At 41.7% G+C, this 18,115-nt stretch overlaps 1 protein-coding gene across 10 annotated transcripts in view; it reads left to right on the top strand.

Moving 5' to 3' along the window:
• Positions 1-18,115, top strand: part of TRIM9 (tripartite motif containing 9) — a 99,685-nt gene that overhangs the window by 51,132 nt on the left and 30,438 nt on the right. For all 10 annotated transcript variants that reach the window (XR_003913447.1, XR_003913450.1, XR_003913449.1 and 7 more), the window contains 4 exons: positions 1,315-1,410; positions 3,652-3,774; positions 15,492-15,602; positions 16,923-17,076. Coding sequence is in view for 4 of the 10 variants with exons in the window: in XM_029952347.1 (XP_029808207.1) it covers positions 1,315-1,410; positions 3,652-3,774; positions 15,492-15,602; positions 16,923-17,076 (484 nt within the window). In the remaining 6 variants the exon portion in view is untranslated. The remainder of the gene's footprint in view (positions 1-1,314; positions 1,411-3,651; positions 3,775-15,491; positions 15,603-16,922; positions 17,077-18,115) is intronic.

Genomic DNA, 18,115 nt, shown 5'->3' on the forward strand with positions numbered 1-18,115 from the left:
AGGGACACAAATCATGAGAGGCTATTGAATACTAAAAACGAACCATGGACTGAAGGGGGAGGGGGAGGGAGGGAAGGGGGTAATGGTCATGGTGGGGGGCACTTGTGGGGAGAAGCACTGGGTGTTATATGGAATCCAATTTGAAAATAAACTATTAAAAAATAAATAAAATAAAGAAGGTGTTGTAGGAAAGGAATATGTCTCTGTAATTTACAGGAGAGATGAAAGGATATAGGAGAAGGAATTTTGCATTAAGTACAATGGTCATGGCTGAAAGTAACAGAAAACCCCAGTACAGGAACTTAACAAGGAATTGATTTTCCTTACAAACAAGAAGCCTATTAGTAGGAAACTTCAACTGTTGTTCAGCTGCTCAATGATGCCAATGGAACTAGGCTCCTTCTCCTTTCACCCCTCCTCCCTTGCCATGTTGGCCTTCTCAGTGAGAGTCATAAGACATCTGCCATAAAGTCAGGAACAAAAGAGCAGAGGTTGCACCACCCACACTGATCTCATGTTAGCAGAAAAGCAAGACCTTTCTCAGACCCCTCCTCACCCCCAGCCATCCTCCACTTGAGTCTCATCAATTAGCAGTGTGTCCCATGGCCACCCTCGCAGACAGGGAGGCTGGGAAAGCAAGTGTTTACCTGGACACATGGCCCCCAGCGGAACTGCATTCCACGTGGACAGAACGGTGTGGAAAATTAGGAAGAGAGTCTGCCTTGGCTTAGGAATGGAGAGGAGTTAGGGCAACAGGGCTGTACTTGGGAGAAGAAAGGTGACCTTGATGAGGAGGAATGTGGTCGTGGCTTTTGTACCTGTTAGTACACTGGAGTGGCCCCAGAGCATCACACCAGTGCCCTAACTCTTCCTTCCCTCATCCTGTTCTTGGCTGTATTCTTCCTGCCCCGGCCCCAGACCAATAGCACTTTGGCCTAAATAATTTTGATAGTTATCGGACCATCTGACTCAGTGTTTGTTTTTAATTTTAAATTAAATAAATTATTGCTGAATTAATTAACTAATTCACGAGATGTGGAAATTCCAGGTGGATATCAACTGGTGAGGGTCTTTGCAGTGACCAGGGGCTTTCACTGCTTCAGAGGAGAAACTTCTCAGGAGCCTGTGGAAGGTGTCTGGATGCCGTTAGTACCAGGATCCTCATGTCCAGATGTCAGCTAACCGCCCCAACCTCTGAAGAGAGGAACATGAGGAGCTTGAGGACTCATGGGTCTTGGGTCAAAACAGCTCCGTACAACCTTGTTGCTACTTCCTGTGGTCACAGCCCCACGGCTTCCTTCTTTATCGTTGCAGAGCCAGCTCTCCCAGGCGCTGAACGGACTGTCAGACAGGGCCAAAGAAGCCAAGGAGTTTCTGGTGCAGCTCCGCAACATGGTCCAGCAGATCCAGGTACTCGCAGCACCTGAGACAGAAAGCACACTTTGTGGGTTAAGATGTAGCTGTGTAGCGGGGCAGTTTGTTTCTCCTACCTTAATGTGTTTGGGGAAGTTCCAGTTACTCTTTTCTGCTCTGTCCCTTCTCATACAAACACACATCCAGGCCAACTTCAAGCACACCCCTTCTGGAGGTGGTTATATTTTGCCAACAAGCCAGTAACACAACCTACTTTCCCAAATAGTTGCTACCTTCGGCACTGAGGTCCTAATTCTCAACTACTGTGCATTTAGAAAGAGGCCTCTTTGTGAATTCAGAGTCATTATTGTTGAGTTTTTAAAACTCTGTAGGTTCCCAAAACACCTTACAATAATTATATTTTATCTGATGATAACAAACGGGTCACATTTCTCTTTTTTCCTTCCTTGCTTCCTCCCTCCCTTCCTTTCCTTCCCTCCTACCCTCCCTCCTTCCTCCTTCCTTGTTTCTGTCACTCTTTCCCTCCTTTCTGCCCATAGTAATGCTTCTTCTCTACTTAGATACGTTAAGTGTTTTCCAACCATGACTCCCCTGGTAACTCTAATTTCAGATTGCTTTGTTTGGACACAACGACTCATAGATCAGCCAGCATTTGAGAGCTCATGAGCTCACTATCGCTAAAGGGAAGAAGCCATAAACTTCATGAGATGTTTAAATAGTGAACTTCTGCACTGTTTACTGTTCTTATGTTTTGAGGTTTGCCTCATAGAAATAACCTTCACTCTGGCCTCCAGTAAATTGGCTTTATGAGTTAATATTTAACCCATGTCAAAATAGAAATGTCTTTAAATGTAAGCCAAGCTTTCAAAGCATCTTATGTTGATTTCCTCACCTTTTTCTGCACTCACGCTCATGTTAAAACTTTTGAGTCTCTAAAAACCTAACAGTTGTATATTTCCTTTTGTTTTTAAAGCAGCAATGGGTTATCAGTCAGTCCCTTCTTTGCTTTTGCCCTGAACCCCACCTCTTCATCAGAGTAAAGCTTTCTTTCTGCTCTAAATCAGAACCTGCAAGAAAGCTGCCTTCATCCTCCCAGTATTACTCTGTGTGGGCCACAGAACACTTTTAAATGATGTTTTCCAGACTTCTCTGAATGCTCAAAAGCAATTGCCATGAAAGCCAAAACTTAACATGTAGACATCACTGGTCAAGAAATTACTAATATACACCTTATACAAAGAAGATCTTGCACTGAAAAACAGTTGTCAAATACCTACCAGTAGATCCTTATATTAAGAGACAGTTCTTTATGACTTTGGGAATAAATTAAAATTTGATAGACTAAGCTATTCCTTCGTTTCCAGCCCCCCAGAGCTTACAGTTGACTCATGTATATATAAGTATTCATCTTTGATTTGCTATAAATTACAACTGTCTTTCAGATTAAGACTTGACAATCAAAATTACACATGTAACTTATTAAAAGGACTATTATTAATGAATGCTTATGATTTAGGGAGAGAATTTCTTGAAAGCAATATCTATAGCATTTACAGATTTAAATCAAGGAAATAGATCCAACATTCAATGTAAACATCACAGAGAAGCTATAATTCATTTAGGACACAGTTAGTGTTCCCCCACAAGCTCTTGGTTCTTGGCTTTACTTTTCGGGCTGGGTAGAAATCAAGCCAATTGTTCTTGATCGTCTATGCTCATTAACTATTTGCTTTCCTTAATGAAAGCAGCAAGTACTTTTGCCCATGATTATTCTTATAAACCTCTGTCATTGGATTATTGTTTAATATTGAAGACCACTACTGTCCTCTTTTTTCTCTCTTCTCTTGAATTTAATGATTCTTTAACTCTCACGCCTCCACAACACACTGCCCACTCAGGCAGCCAGCCTCTCCTGACGCCACCTTCCACCATACATAAGCAGACACCCACCAGCCCTCAGAAGGATCCATGTTCAACTCCACAAACTAAAGCTTTATTTTACATGATATAATCTGAACTGTGGGGATGATTTCCTTTTGACAAACATAAAAGTAATAAGTAATATTTATCCTTTTCAATTTAAAGTGAACAGTATCACTATAGAATGAAATTTATCCAGTTATTTAAAAAATGTGAAATGTGCATTGTGGATGGAGTTCCTTTTCATCTCTTTCAGCAGGGATTTCCACCCCACAGATGGACAGGGGAGCTCTGTCTGCTCCGGCAGCCCAAGGAGCCCAGGTGCTTTGCGGCTGAGAGATGTGCTTTCTCGTGCAGGAGAACAGCGTGGAGTTCGAGGCTTGCCTGGTGGCCCAGTGTGATGCCCTCATCGACGCCCTCAACAGAAGGAAAGCCCAGCTGCTTGCCCGTGTCAACAAGGAGCATGAGCACAAGCTGAAGGTGAGTGCTGAGCTGTGGGGAGAGCGAAAAGCCAGGGAGCCAGGCTCCCAGGGCTGGGCTGGACTGGCTAGACAGGTGGGCCGATGCCCACAGTCTTGGGTGGCCGGTGGCCTGGAAGACAAGGAGCAAACATCCCTTCATTCCCCACACACTCCCTCATTTACTTCACTGATATGTATTGAGTGACTCCCTCAGGCCAAGAATTGCTCTGTCGGCACAATTAAATAAATAAAAATCACTGCCTTCATGAGGCTTATATTCCACCAGAAGGGATAAATAGTAAGCAAGATAAGTAAGTAAACTACACAGTATTTAGTAAAATAAAAATAATAAGGATTAGGGGATGGAAATACCAGGAAAGGGGGTTGAAGTTTTAGACAAGGTGGCCCAAGTGGTCATACAGAGGTGAAAGGTATTTTTGAAATAGGAATGGAAACCATGCTTTCCAGAAGACAACCAAGATTGGTCTTAACTTCTGAAGTACACCATGTGACTGGATGGCTGCACAGAGTTCTGCCATCACACAATGGAATCAATTGATTACGAGTCTGGGGTGCTATTGGCAAAAGGATTGGTCCTCCTGGAGACATCTGATACCCCATCCACTCCCCCACTAGAGCAGGACAGGATGTGAGAGCAGGCTGAAGAGATGGGAACAGCCTTGCAGGAGATAGCCTGGAAGTAGGCAGTCCACAGAGCTCCACATGCATGTCCAGTAAGCCCCAGGGTAGCTACCAGTGGGGAGAGGAAGTGGGGTGTGGATTGTTGGCCTGACATTAGCGTGGAGGGAGAGGTGAGGTCTGACCGCAGGCCCTCTGTTGGGGTTAGGCAGTCAACTTCAGGGAGCTCCTGATGTGGGCAGCAGGAAATGGATACAACCTCGCAGGAGCTCACGAATGGCCCCGTGAGCGTCAGATACCCCCAGCAGGTTTGGAACAGACTGTAGTCCCTGAAGAATAGGGGAAGGGCCCATTGCTAAACAAATGGGATTCCAGTAGGAAAACCAAGGAAGAAATGAAGAAATAAGAGAACACAGTTTACAAGATTCGGGGCTCAAGCTTAGTGACAGGGAAACTTCATCAAGCAGGGCCAGTACCCATATCATGGTTACCAGAAACAAGGCAATAAACTAGTTGCCAACTAGGGCATGAGACCTGGGCAAGACCTGCAGCTATACTGGCAATGCTGAGCCCTGAGCAGCAGTCACCAAACTTCCAACTTTGTGCCCTAGCCACACACCAGGACCTGGAGCCCCAAGATGCTCAGCCAGAAGATGGGGAGCCAGGCATCTTGATACAGAATATCCTCTCCTCAGGGAAGCTTAACAGTTCTCCAAAAGTAAGAAAACTCTAGCTTCCTCCTATAAGAGGCTCCCTCCTCCATTACCCACCTGCTGCAAAACACATTTAGAGCCACCTACCTGCTTCTTCCTGCCCCAAAGTCAGGGCAATAATATGGCTGGAATATATACCTTTCGCCCCTACCTTTGTAGCTTGCTTAGGTGTCACTCTGAGTGAATCAGGCAGGAAGAAAGAGCTCTTGAGGGAGCCCTTGAATGATGAAGTTTGCTGGCCTGACCTCCTCTGGTCCTATATGAAGGCCATGTCTCTCCACATGTTCCTGATGAGGGAGCAGCAGTGCAATCTTATCAAGGAGAAGCACAGTGGATTCCTTGATAAAGAAAATTGTGTGACTTAAAGTTAAATCTGAACCAGGAGTTTGGAAAGAAAAGTGCACAGGGCCCTAGTGTTCAGAGAGCTTCAGCCTGTTGGCTTGGAGAGTAAACCAAGGCTGGTGATTATAACTGAGATGTTTCTTGGTGGTTTCTTGGTGGTGGGTCTTACTGGAAACCCCTCTCAGGCTCATCTTAGAATGAACTCCAACCTGTTTCCAGCACCTGATATAACATTACTAAAGATTGTCGCTATTGCCCTTCATTGAACACCCTTCAGAAACCCAGAACTTTTATTATTATGGTGGAACTCAAAATACCACTTGAACCACCTAGAGCCACCTAAAATAAAACCACAGCTGTCTTCAGGAAATGAGCTGGACAGCTGGATTTTCTCTCTAAATAGTAGACCAACCATTTTAGTATGTAGTCACCAAATTTTAACTGGTTCTCCGTGGAAATCTATTTTCTAAAACATTTCACTTTCTTTGCATCTTTAAGCAGAACACAGTGAACCATTTGTGATAGATTGCATAGTGAGTGTGGCAGCAACTCCAGGTTTTCTATGTGGGAGAGACAAAAGGGCAGCGATCTGGACAGAAAAGGGAACCAAGGATTGAGAAAGCATCACTTCTCCACATCAAAAAGTAGCAGAGGGGCGTGAAAGCCCCCCAGCTGCCTCTGCTTAGGGCTGCCTCTGCTGTAGGGGACTGTGTGAAAGTCAGGTAGGGGCTGCGCTGTGGACGCAGATGGAGGGACTGCACAGGAACCTGGTGACCTGCCCCAGCAGGGCACACCGGTGTGCCCGGGGACACTGAGCAGGGCAGTGGCCTGCTCCCATTCCACCCTGCCCAGAGTGGAGTTCCCTGCCCCCGATCCCAAAGGGCTACAGAAACAAGAGACAGGCGGCTGGCTGTCCCCCATGGCAGGAAAGCTGTTCTGTCTTCTGTCTTGAGCGATTTGTTTCTCTGCTCTTTCCAGTGGATTGTATGTCACTGTTTCTAAAAACAGGCAGCAGTGCCGACGCCGTGACTACTGATGCCAGCCTCCAATCTCCCTCCCTCTGCTTTTCTCCCTCCTGCCTTTCCCCTTTCTTGTCCTTTCTGTTGCTCCTCAGATTTGGGAGAAAAGACTGGCCTTTTATAGACATCACTTGCCAAGCACAGTACTTCTTAGTGTCTTTGTTGGCTAACCCATCACTCATAGTCCAGCAAGGATAATCTTATGGTCTTCCGCTTCCCCTTGGCAGAGTTCTCTAGGGGCCCTGCTTTTTGCTGACAAAGAGGAGAGTTGTGTGTGTGTTTTTCTGGCAACTTTCTCTTCTTGAGCCATCCAAAAGGCTAAGGATACTGAAAAGGGAGTGTGTATAAAGACAGTCTTTATAATCTCCTCGGGCCTCTCTCTGAAAGCACTGATTGCTTGAGCAGATTGAATAGTTCTGGTTCTGAGGCAAGCTGGTGCTGAGAGGTAAAGAGCCCAGATTCTGTGTCACAGAGAACTTGGTGTGAGGACACACTTCCTCACTTACTGGATCTCTAACTATGGGCAAGCCTGTGGCTCAGTTTCTTTCACCTGTGTGTAAAATCAGGCCAGAAGTATTGTCACATTACAGGAAATTGCCAAGCACTTAGCATAGTCCTCAATAAATATTAGCTATTATCATTGTTATCACTGAGAGAAAATGCCTGGAAATCTGGTGTCACTTAGTAAGTACGCTGATGAAGTGCTCCAAGGGACTGACTTTCCATAATACTAGAGAACGTGGTGTAGAATTAGCCTATACACAGGGGTGATTGTCTGTGGACCTAGGAAGGTGACTTGAGACATATGTAGGCAGCTATGACTGTAGTTTAGGAATACTATTCTTTGGTTTGAAAAACTCCACTGAGAGCCATGTCTATTTTCAGGATGTGGTGAACTAATAAAATGTCACAAAGCTACTGAAGGGGGGAAATTGCTTTTGAGCTTTCAAGAGATATTACCTCATGTTTTGGACTACTTTGGGAGATATCCCCACAATAAGCCCAGTAAACTGGAACCCCTGGGTGTCTTGTTCAAACTACTGTTTTGTTGTTTTCTTAAAAATTTTTTAAATGTTTATTTATTTTTGAGAGAGAGAATGTGAACAGGGGAGAGGCAGAGAGAGAGGGAGACACAGAATCAGAAACAGGCTCTAGGCTCTGAGCTATCAGCACACAGCCCAACATAGGGCTTGAACCCACCAACCAGGAGGTCATGACCCGAGCCAAAGTCAGACGCTCAACTGACTGAGCCACCAAGGTGCCACATGAACTATATGTTTGTTAACATCCTTTCTGGACCTTCCTGACCTGAGTAGGACCTTAAAGTATCCTCACCATCTGTGATCCTCGCAGGGAATCTGTGACAGTACTTAAGTGTGCCATTAATGAGATCTGTGCTTTTCTCAGGAAGCCGACAATGTCATTTTTTTTTTTTTTTTGGTAGGCCCAAAGAAATATCAGAGAATTCTTTTTATTCATGTAACACTCAGAATTTGAAATAACTCCACAATGATCTTAAATGCATACTTGCTCTGATATTTTAGAGTAAATTCATATGTTAATAGTATGAAGTGACAGGTATCTTCTTGGTCACCTTTCAATTCTAAGATTCTCTGGAAGAAAAAAAAGTTATAGCTATTCAAAAATATCCTGAAAAATCTAATCTTTAGTTTCCATGTGTGGTGAGTAAATGAACATACCAGCAAAATTATGTAGAGAGAATATGAAGGATAATGAAAAAGTGTACTGTTTTTACAGCAGGCCGACACATGCCAATTGTAAGTACATACAGAAGGTTTGATTTGAATCCAGGTGTACTGTTGGGTCTTGTTAGAATCATTTTTGTCATGATTATCTTTGTTATTATTTACCAGTTATTGCCTGTCATGTTCCCATTATGTTTATTAAAAAATTATATGGTCATATCGTTAAGAGTACAAATTTATACTGGGAACATTCCTGGCTTGTCACATTGCTTACTTAAGTTATTTTGCCATTGCCTCAGAACAAACAAGTAATCCTTTGATTTATACTGGGGTGGGGGATGGGGAAGAAAGAGAGAGAGAGAGCGAGAGAGGGAGGGAGAATGGAAGACAGACCTATCCAAGCTCACACATTTTTTAAAAATAGTCAGATAAGATTTAAATTTAACTGGCTACTGCCTTTAGTAGAAAGAAAAAGCAGGGCACCTGGATGGCTTAGTTGGTTAAGTGTCCATCTTTGGCTCAGGTCATGATCTCATGGTTTGTGAGTTTGAGCCCCATGTCAGGCTCTGTGCTGACAGCTCAGAGTCTGGAGCCTGCTTCAGAGTCTGTGTCTTCCTCCCTCTCTGGTCCTCCCCTGCTTGTGCGCTCTTACCACTCTCTCTCTCTTTCTCTCTCTACCTCTCTCAAAAATAAATAAACATTAAAATTTTTTTAATAAAAATAAAAGAGAAAGAAAAAGCAACAAATTTAAGCCAATAATCAGTGCAATCCCAGTAAAATTACTGGCAACTAGTTCTGTTGTGTCCATTATAGAAAAGACGTTTGGAAAGATCAGGCACACCGAAACACTTGAAACCTTTGACTGTCCTTAGGGGACCAACTCTAAAATTTTAATCACAATTATTTTTTATTATAAACCTATCATTAAGGGGGAATTCATTTGGCAAATTCTGTGATCCTCTGCTTCCTGCCATGTAGGAGTACAAGTCACAGAGGGACTGTACAGAGCAGAGTGCCCAGGGTGCCCATAGAATCACCAGGGTGCCACCATTCATGGCTGGAGCTTACCAAAGTTAGGGGACATACTTCTGAACACCCCATGCCCACTTTGGCAATGTCCATGAAGGGCAGTCACAGACCTTTGACGCTCTTTGCCTAAACCCAGACATGAGTGACATTCCTTACCTCCAGAGGGCACTGAACACATACGTTGATGATGACAGAGTAAGCTGCTCTGTCTCCCTGCACCTCACAGTCTATGAAACACCATATTGTATGCATCACTTCTACCGTGGCCCAGCATAAATGGTTAAGTGTTCTCCCATGTGGGTGGACCCACACCACCATGCTTATCTCTCCAAATGACTTGTACTTCTTCACTAACTTCTCTATACAAGGAAGTAGTATTCTACACACTAAGAGCATGCTTTCTTTGCATATTCTACACAATGTTTATTGATAAGGGTATTGGTGACATTTACATTTCTGGAATGGAAAGTTCACAGTTTTGCTGTGAGCCTTCCTCAAAACAGGTACATTTTTTAAAATTTCTTTGATAGGGCTAAATGATCCTTTTCTTGATTAAAAACTCAAAGCCTCAAGACCTATCTTTGAAATGATTCATTGCCAATGTGGGTAAATTAATAATACTAGTACAGAGAGTGGTATCAAGAGAAGGGGGAAATATTTGCCTATAACCATGTGGGAGAATGGTGGCATGTGAGAAATTAAAAATGTTCTTCCTTAATCTAAATGCCTCTAAATTTCAATAAATATAATGATAATATAGAAGATAAAATTCTACTCTGGGGGGAGAAAAGAATATTCATTATTTTACTAAATGAGCCTCATGGCCAAAGCCAAATGAGGTGACAAATGAGTCACTTCCAGGCATTACTTGGTCATCTTGCTTCAGGAATGATGGTTCATATAGAAACGCCCCCTCCACAGACCAAAAGGACCTGTGAAGAATACATTTTTCAAGCTTGCATCTTGAAAGTACTGTACCTTCCTTAAAAAAAGAGAGATTACCTTATACTTGGGGGAAACTGTTTTAAACAGTGATAGGAAGGGATATATTATATTTAAAAATGAATTTCTTAAAATAGGAGAGAGAATGCTGGTGTTTACTTAGACTAAAATTTCATTAATGGTATCTCTCCAGATTCCATGATAAGAGAAAATACTATAAGTGAAAGCATTTATTTAAAAGAATAAATGAAGAAAAAATTTAAAGAGCCACATGCAAGATGGGAGAGGTGAATGGAGGTAGAGAAAGGGTTGTCAAGGTCAAATTGTATAATATAGTGAAATTCACCCTAATCGGCTTCAGTTCTTGCTTCTGATTATGTTAACGTGAGCTGAGTGGAGGGAGGAGATTGGTCTGCTAGAGATGATGGAATAATGTAGTTGTAGATAGAACAAAATTTTACCCTTAGACTATAAGCTTTCGTGGATTACTCTATGCTACCAAAAAAGTTCGAGCAGTCATAGGGACAGATCTGTCTGTTCTCAAGTTCTCCCTTTCCAAAGTGTCAGTGACATTATCTTGACCCAAGGAATGACCTTCATAAATTTTCCACTTAGCAAAGTAAAGCCGTTCAAGTGATCAATAAGAATTGCCATCCTGAACAGATGGGGCCTGCTAATAAAATTGGAAAGCCTTCTCTGAAACCATGAACTGAAGATTAATTCATTGTCCCTGGAGCGGGTTTAGGCTTTACAGCAGATGAAAGAAGGAAGATTGTTTCCCAGCCCCTATTTGTGTCACTCCTGCCACTTGCACATTTCCTTCCTAAGAAAAGAAACTCTTAACTCCAGCCAGCAGCAAACATGGTGCCAATGGTTTCTCCGGAGCCTCCAGCAACTGCACAGAAATGTGGAACCCAAAGAAAAAGTGACGTGGCCTCACTTCCTAGGAATTGTTTTTCACACAAAAATACAATGTAAAATAAATAATAATAGTAAATAGTAGAAATAACACAGAGTGAAGAAAGTAACAAGAAAGCTGATAAAGACCCTCAACTAGAGAAAAAATATTTATACTCTTAAAAGATCTAATTATTTGGCTGATTTCCACAGGATGGGAAATCTTGCCAAATTAATTCAAAAACTAGATATCAATTACAAAACATCCAAAAGTACTGCCTCTGGTAAACCTGAAGTTTAATTTTGAGCAGTAATTTTAAAAACATTTTTTAATGTTTATTTTTGAGACAGAGAGAGACAGTGTCAGCAGGGGAGTGTCAGAGAGAGAGGGAGACACAGAATCCAAGCACAGAGCCTGACCCAAGGCTCAAACCCACAAACTGTGATATCACAACCTGAGCCGAAATGGGACTCTTAACTGACTGAGTCACCCAGGCATCCCAAGCAGGGATTTTTGTCACAGGCTACTGTGATCATTGTGAAGTGGTTGTTTAACAGGTAAAATGATGGACCCAAATCCATTGTGGCAACAGTGGGAGTTGAGAGCCAGGAATTCAGGAATATGGAGTCCTTCCAAGAAGCTTGAACCATGGAATACAGAAGCCAATGGCAAACCCTTACACCAACTCTTTGGCATTGCAACAATGAATGAAACTTCCTAAGAGTAGTAGTCAGAGAGACCCAACACTCAGCTCCTTTGGCATCAAATAAATCTTACGTAAGAAGGAAATTTATAGAAGCAAACATAGAATTTTATGTCCTGATTAACGTATTTATCTCAGCATTTCGGTCATAAAATTATCATTGATCTGAATGCCCTAGAAAGTAAATACAACAATTCAAGTCTATTTTGCCTCAAAAGCTAACTTGCGTTGGGTTACAATGCCCAGATCTAGTCCATGCTTTTTATTCAGACTTGAGCACCAGTGAGTTATGTACAGTCCTAGGACAGATTCCATTTGGTTAGTGACTGATGACTGCTGAAGTTTCTGCTACCTAGAAGCACTGAGGCACTGGCTACCAAAATATAAAAACATTTTCTGGGAACAATTTAGTTAAGCCTATTATAGCAGAAAAAAGCAGCAGATTAGCTTTAGGTCACCTGTCCTGCATTTTTTGTATTACTTATTGGTCAGGTTCTCACCCACCACCAAGAAGAAGAAATTTAACCTTCCTATTTACTTGCTGTTTAAAAAAAATAAAATAATTTGCATTCCTTGAGCAAAATACTAGATGCCAGAAGAAAATAAGTCAACCAGTGAATCTTAAATTTGATTTCTTTTCTACCTGCCAAAATCACCATGTTCACATCAAAGTTGGTTTCTTTCAACAATTCTGATTAGGAAGTTTTAAATCCTACATTTTATTTTTTATTTTTATTTTATTAAAGTTTAAAAAGTGATAGCAAACCATCTGTCAAAAAATTAGGAGATTCCATAGAGCCAAAACAATCACATAAAAGGATAAAATTGGAGTTCTCACACTTCCTGTTTACATAACTTACTGCAAAGCTACAAGAGAGAGCTGAATAGAATAGAGAGCCCAAAAACAAACTTACACATATATGGTAAAATGATTTTTTACAAGAGTTCCAAGACCATTCAATGGAGAAAAGGCAGTTTTACAACAAATGACACTGGGAAAACTGGCTGTCCACATGCAGAATGAAGTTGGACCATTACCTAACACCATACAGAGATGGATCAAAGACTTAAATGTAAGAACTGAAACTATAAAACTCTTAAATGAAAACCCAGGGCAAATGCTTCACAGTGCTGGTTTGGCAATGATTTCTTGGATATCGCATCAGAGGCATAAGCAACAAAGGAAAAAGTAGACGAAGTGTATAAATTTTGTGCATCCAAAGACAACAACAACAAAACAACCCAATTAAAACTTGGGAAAAAGACTTGAAAATAGACATTTCTCCAAAAGAGATATACAAGTGGCCAATAAGCACATGAAAAGATGCTCAACATCACTGGTTATTAGGGAAATGCAAATCAAAACCAGAATGAGCTACCACTTCACACCCATTAAGATGGCTATTATTTTTAAAAAACAGTAATAAGCATTACAGGGATGTGGAGAAGTTGGAACTCTTGTGCACTGCTGATGGGAATATAAAATGTTGCAGCTGCTGTGGAAAACAATATGATGATTTCTCAAAAAATTAAAATAGAATTACCATGTGATCCAGAAATTTCACTTCAGGCTATCAACCCAAAGGCAGTGAAACAGGGACTTTGACAGTTATTTGTACAACCGTATTCATTACAGCTTTATTCACAATAGCCGAAAGGTGGAAGCAACTCCAATGACCATCAATAGATGAATGGGTCAACAAAATGTGTATACCTGCAATGGAATATTGTTCAGTCTTAAAAAGAAGGAAATTTTAACACCAGTTACAACATGGATAAACCTCGAAGACATTATGTCAAGTGAAACAAACCAGTCATCGAAGGACAAATATATGATATCATATATCTGAGAGTCCTAGAGTAGTCAAATCTATAGACACAGAAGGTGGAATGGTGGTTGCCAGGGGCCAGCAGGGAGGGGAGAATGGAGAGCTATTGTTTAATGGGCACAAAATTTTAGTGTGGAAAGATAGAGAGGTTCTGGAGATGGACAGTGAAGATAGTTGCACAGCAATATGGATGTATTTAATGCCACAGAATTACCCATTTAAAAACAGCTAAAATGGTAAATTTTATGTTTTATATATTTCATCACAATAAAAAAAAATTAGAAACAAAGACCAGCAATAATAAATGGATGAACTATCAAAAAATTAGGAGGAATTTGGGAGCAGATGGGTGGCTCAATCTGTCGAGCATCCAACTCTTGATCTCAGCTCAGGTCAAGGTCTCACGGGCAGTGAGACTATGCCCTGCGTGGGCTCTGCGGCGGCACAAAGTCTGCTTGGGATTCTCTCTCTCTTCATCCCTGTCTGCCCTTCCCCCACTCACACATACATGGCTATACATGCAGGCTCGCTCTCTCTTAAAATAAATAAATGAACTTTTTAGAAATTAGGAGGAATTTAAATATCCAAAAATAGAGGAACAGGAATGATTAAATAAATTATGATAACCCACTCAGTGAGATATTTATGTAGCCAGTAACATTTATTGATGGTGGCAGCATGTAAAATGCCTATGATATAGTGTTAAGTGGGAAGGAGGTAAAATTGTCACATATTATGATTGCAACTATAAATATATATAGCTCAAGGATAAAACCTAAAAGGAAATATCAAAATGCTTTAAAAAAAAAAAAGTCTGCAGTAAAGTGATGAGATGATTCCTTTTTTGTCTAGTTTCAATTGCTTTTGAAAGTAAATGTAATCATCTTTAATGGAACGTATATAACCAAAACTGAAAAAAGGAACAAAGAAAAAATTTTTGAATAATTATTATTAAAACTCCTTTTAGTTATTATTTGTAAAATCCAGAAGGCTGGATATTTTTGAGGCTTTTGCAAAGTAGTATAAATATTGAGGATGTAAGTAATTGAGTTTCCTAGAAAACTCTTGTTCAACTCTAGCTTCGAAACCACTTCAGGATTTGGGTCACTGAGCAGAGAACACAGAAAATGAATATCTTTGAAGAAAGAAACTTTTCAAGGACTGTCATGTGTTTGACACTGGGCAAAGACAACTTCCCAGAGGCAGAAACTGCATGTTCAGAGAGAGTCCTTTCTAGGTTAAACCAGACTGGCAGCGTGGTAAATAGAAAGCCTTTAAAACTGCTTTCCCGAAAGAGGCAGTGATTGCTTCTAAGTGGGTTATTCTCAAAACTTAATTCTGCATTCATCTTTCTCTGGCTTCCTTGTTATTATTAGCTTATTGTCTTTCAGCAAGTTTCACCTCTAACTCCACCCCACCACCCCCTCAGGAAAAAGAATCAGAATAAGAAGGAACTGGTCTGGATGGTGACTTCTACTCTTTAGAAGAGACAGGCACAGGGCGGGAGCAGGTGGGTGACTGTTCACAGAACAGAAGCTGCAGCCACACCTTGGGTTACTCAGCTCCTTCGTAGACTCTTAGCAACTTCCCACTTAGAACAGCTGGCAGTATCAGCTTCCCAGAAGCTGGAAGCAAGGGGCAGTTAGGAAGATGTCCCTTCAGGCACCGCGGTAACCAGCTTCCTGGGCTTCCACCATCGGCGTGCCTTTCTGATTACAGTCCCTGTCATGATAGTGTTTTATGCACTCTGCCTTCTGGAGCCATTGTCCACAGCCATATCGCCACAAAATATTCTCATACATTTATTCCATTCTGTGATGCTCTTGGAAGAGTTTGGAGAAGATTTCTAAAGTTCCAGTTTGCTTCTTTTTTACCCTCTGCCACTTTGGACCACTCTGTTCCCACATCCATTCCAGGTGGTTCGAGATCAGATCTCTCACTGCACCGTGAAACTGCGCCAGACCACGGGTCTCATGGAGTACTGCTTGGAAGTCATTAAGGAAAACGATCCCAGTGGCTTTTTACAGGTGAGTGTCAAGTAGTTTCTACTTCAGATTCTCAATGTCCCATGAGACTCAGTCTACGATGCCAAGGGCAGACTCCCAACAGCCCTTAGTGAGCTGTTCATTGTGGGTCCCCTCCACAATGAAATTCACCTTCAGTCTGCCATACATATATGGGTGTCAGTAAAACTCCATTGACTTCTTGGAAGTCTCAGCCCCCACAGGCTACAAGATTGAGCAGTGCATGGGCTTTTCAAAATTTGTTTTTGTTTGTGTTTAATCATGAAAATGTAATTCCCTGTAAGTTCCTCCAAAGCAGAGCTACTGCCTTGCCTAAGAACTGAGTCCCTTTCCACTAATTTCTAGGACAATTTGGTCAGCTAGAAACGTCTAAAAATGCAAGACTTCTACCTTCTTGACAGTTAATCAGTGATTTCCCAAATAAAGTGAAGTTTTTTCATTCTTTGGATTTCTCATGCTTTCTTCAGCATTGATTGTCTTAATGAGATGTGATGATATCAGTTGAATTTTACTTAAGTTTTGATCTTAACGATTAAGGGACCTTTTATTAAGGAATACATAGATTATCCTTCCAACTCACATTCTACCAAACTGGCCAAGAGTGACAGAGGGAGATTAAACAGAAGAAACGAAAATGTTCTCTATCAAAGAATAAAGTGATACAATCAGATGATCTGTTTAAAGTGTAAGACATTTCACTTTACAGATGACCATATGGAGCCTCTCTAATCTATTTTATAAAACTCATTTCTGGAGCACCTGGGTGGCTCAGCCAGTTGAGCATCTAACTTTGGCTTGGGTTTGTGGGTTTGAGCCCTACATCAAGTTCTGTGCTGGTGTTGCAGAGCCTGCTTGGGATTCTCTCTCTCTCTCTCTCTCTTTCTCTCTCTCTCTTTCTTGCTCTGCCTCTTCCCCACTTGCATGCTCTCAAAATAAATAAATAAACTTAAAAAAACCCCTCATTTCCAAGTTTTGACAGGAAACCCACACTTCCTACTAGAAACTTGGGGTTGTTGGCGCTAGTAGGATTAATTGATCACCATCATATTATGATCAGTCATAAATAGAATGAGCATATATCCAGGTTTTTCTATTAGAGCAATTAACAGCTGCTAATTATTTCTAGTGGCCCCCTCTGACTCACACAAGCACCCAGATTTGCATGGGTCACTCTTATCATAACAGACTCCTCGTTGCCTGCATGGAGACAGGAAGGCTGTGAGTCCCAGAGTGGTTTGGCAATGCTCCCAGAGATTGGAGGAGCAGCGTTCTGTGTCCAGTGCGGTGTTATATTTCTTAGGCTGTGGTCTTTGATGTGATTAGATTTCTGACGCCCTCATAAGGAGAGTGCACCTGACTGAGGATCAGTGGGGGAAAGGCACGCTCACTCCCAGGATGACCACGGACTTTGACCTGAGTCTGGACAACAGCCCTCTGCTGCAATCCATTCATCAACTCGACTTTGTGCAGATGAAAGGTATGTGCCTGCATCACCCTAAAGAGAGCAACATCCTGAGTGGATATTGGTAGTTGAAGCAGGATCAAGGCTTTGTTCCAGATTGCAGAAGAAAGAAAGGAAGGAAGGAAGGAAGGAAGGAAGGAAGGAAGGAAGGCAGGCAGGCAGGCAATTACCAGGTTTATGAATCACCTAAGCAGTGGGGAGGTAAACACACAAACTTCTGGTTAATGGTACGGAAATTTAGAGTGGCTCCTATCTTTTTTTTTTTAATATTTTATTGTCAAATTGATTTCCATACAACACCCAGTGCTCTTCCCCACAAGTGCCCTCCACCATCACCACCACCTCTTTTCCCCCCTCCCCCTTTCCCTTCAACCCTCAGTTCATTTTCAGCATTTAATAGTCTCTCAAGTTTTGCATCCTTCTCTCTCCCCAACTCTCTTTCCCTCTTCCCCTCCCCCTGGTCCTCCATTAGGTTTCTCCTGTTTTCCTATTAGACCTATGAGTGCAAACATATGGTTTTTGTCCTTCTCTGCCTGACTTATTTCACTTAGCATGACACCCTTGAGGTCCATCCACTTTCCTACAAATGGCCATATGTCATTCTTTCTCATTGGAGTGGCTCCTGTCTTATCACATAAAGGAAATATATCATTGTAGCAGTGTGACCTACCCTTCAGAAAGTCAAATAAATTCAGATAAACTCAATGCTTGCCTCTTTGAGAGTCTTAGAAATTTCACAAGCCTAGCACCAGGGGAAAGCTGACATAAAAAAGATATGGAGATAGAGATGGCATCACTGTGCATAAATAAAATCTTGTTACAGAAAGAAACCCAGTTACTGAATCAAGGCAGTTCAGAATTGAAGTGACCACTTGCACATGGATGGGTAGTGAGCAAATGGTTGAGCATGAATCAGTGGGAATTTGAAAGGATCCCAGTTGGCTTGCCAAAACTGGTCAGGAAAATGCAAGCCTGGTTACAGAAGGAAAACGAAAATTTGAAATAAATTTTAACTTTTTAAATTTTTTTGGCTTGTGTGATAAAGGGATAGGCG

Source organism: Suricata suricatta, chromosome 9 (assembly GCF_006229205.1).
Source record: "Suricata suricatta isolate VVHF042 chromosome 9, meerkat_22Aug2017_6uvM2_HiC, whole genome shotgun sequence".
Lineage (NCBI taxonomy): Eukaryota > Metazoa > Chordata > Mammalia > Carnivora > Herpestidae > Suricata > Suricata suricatta.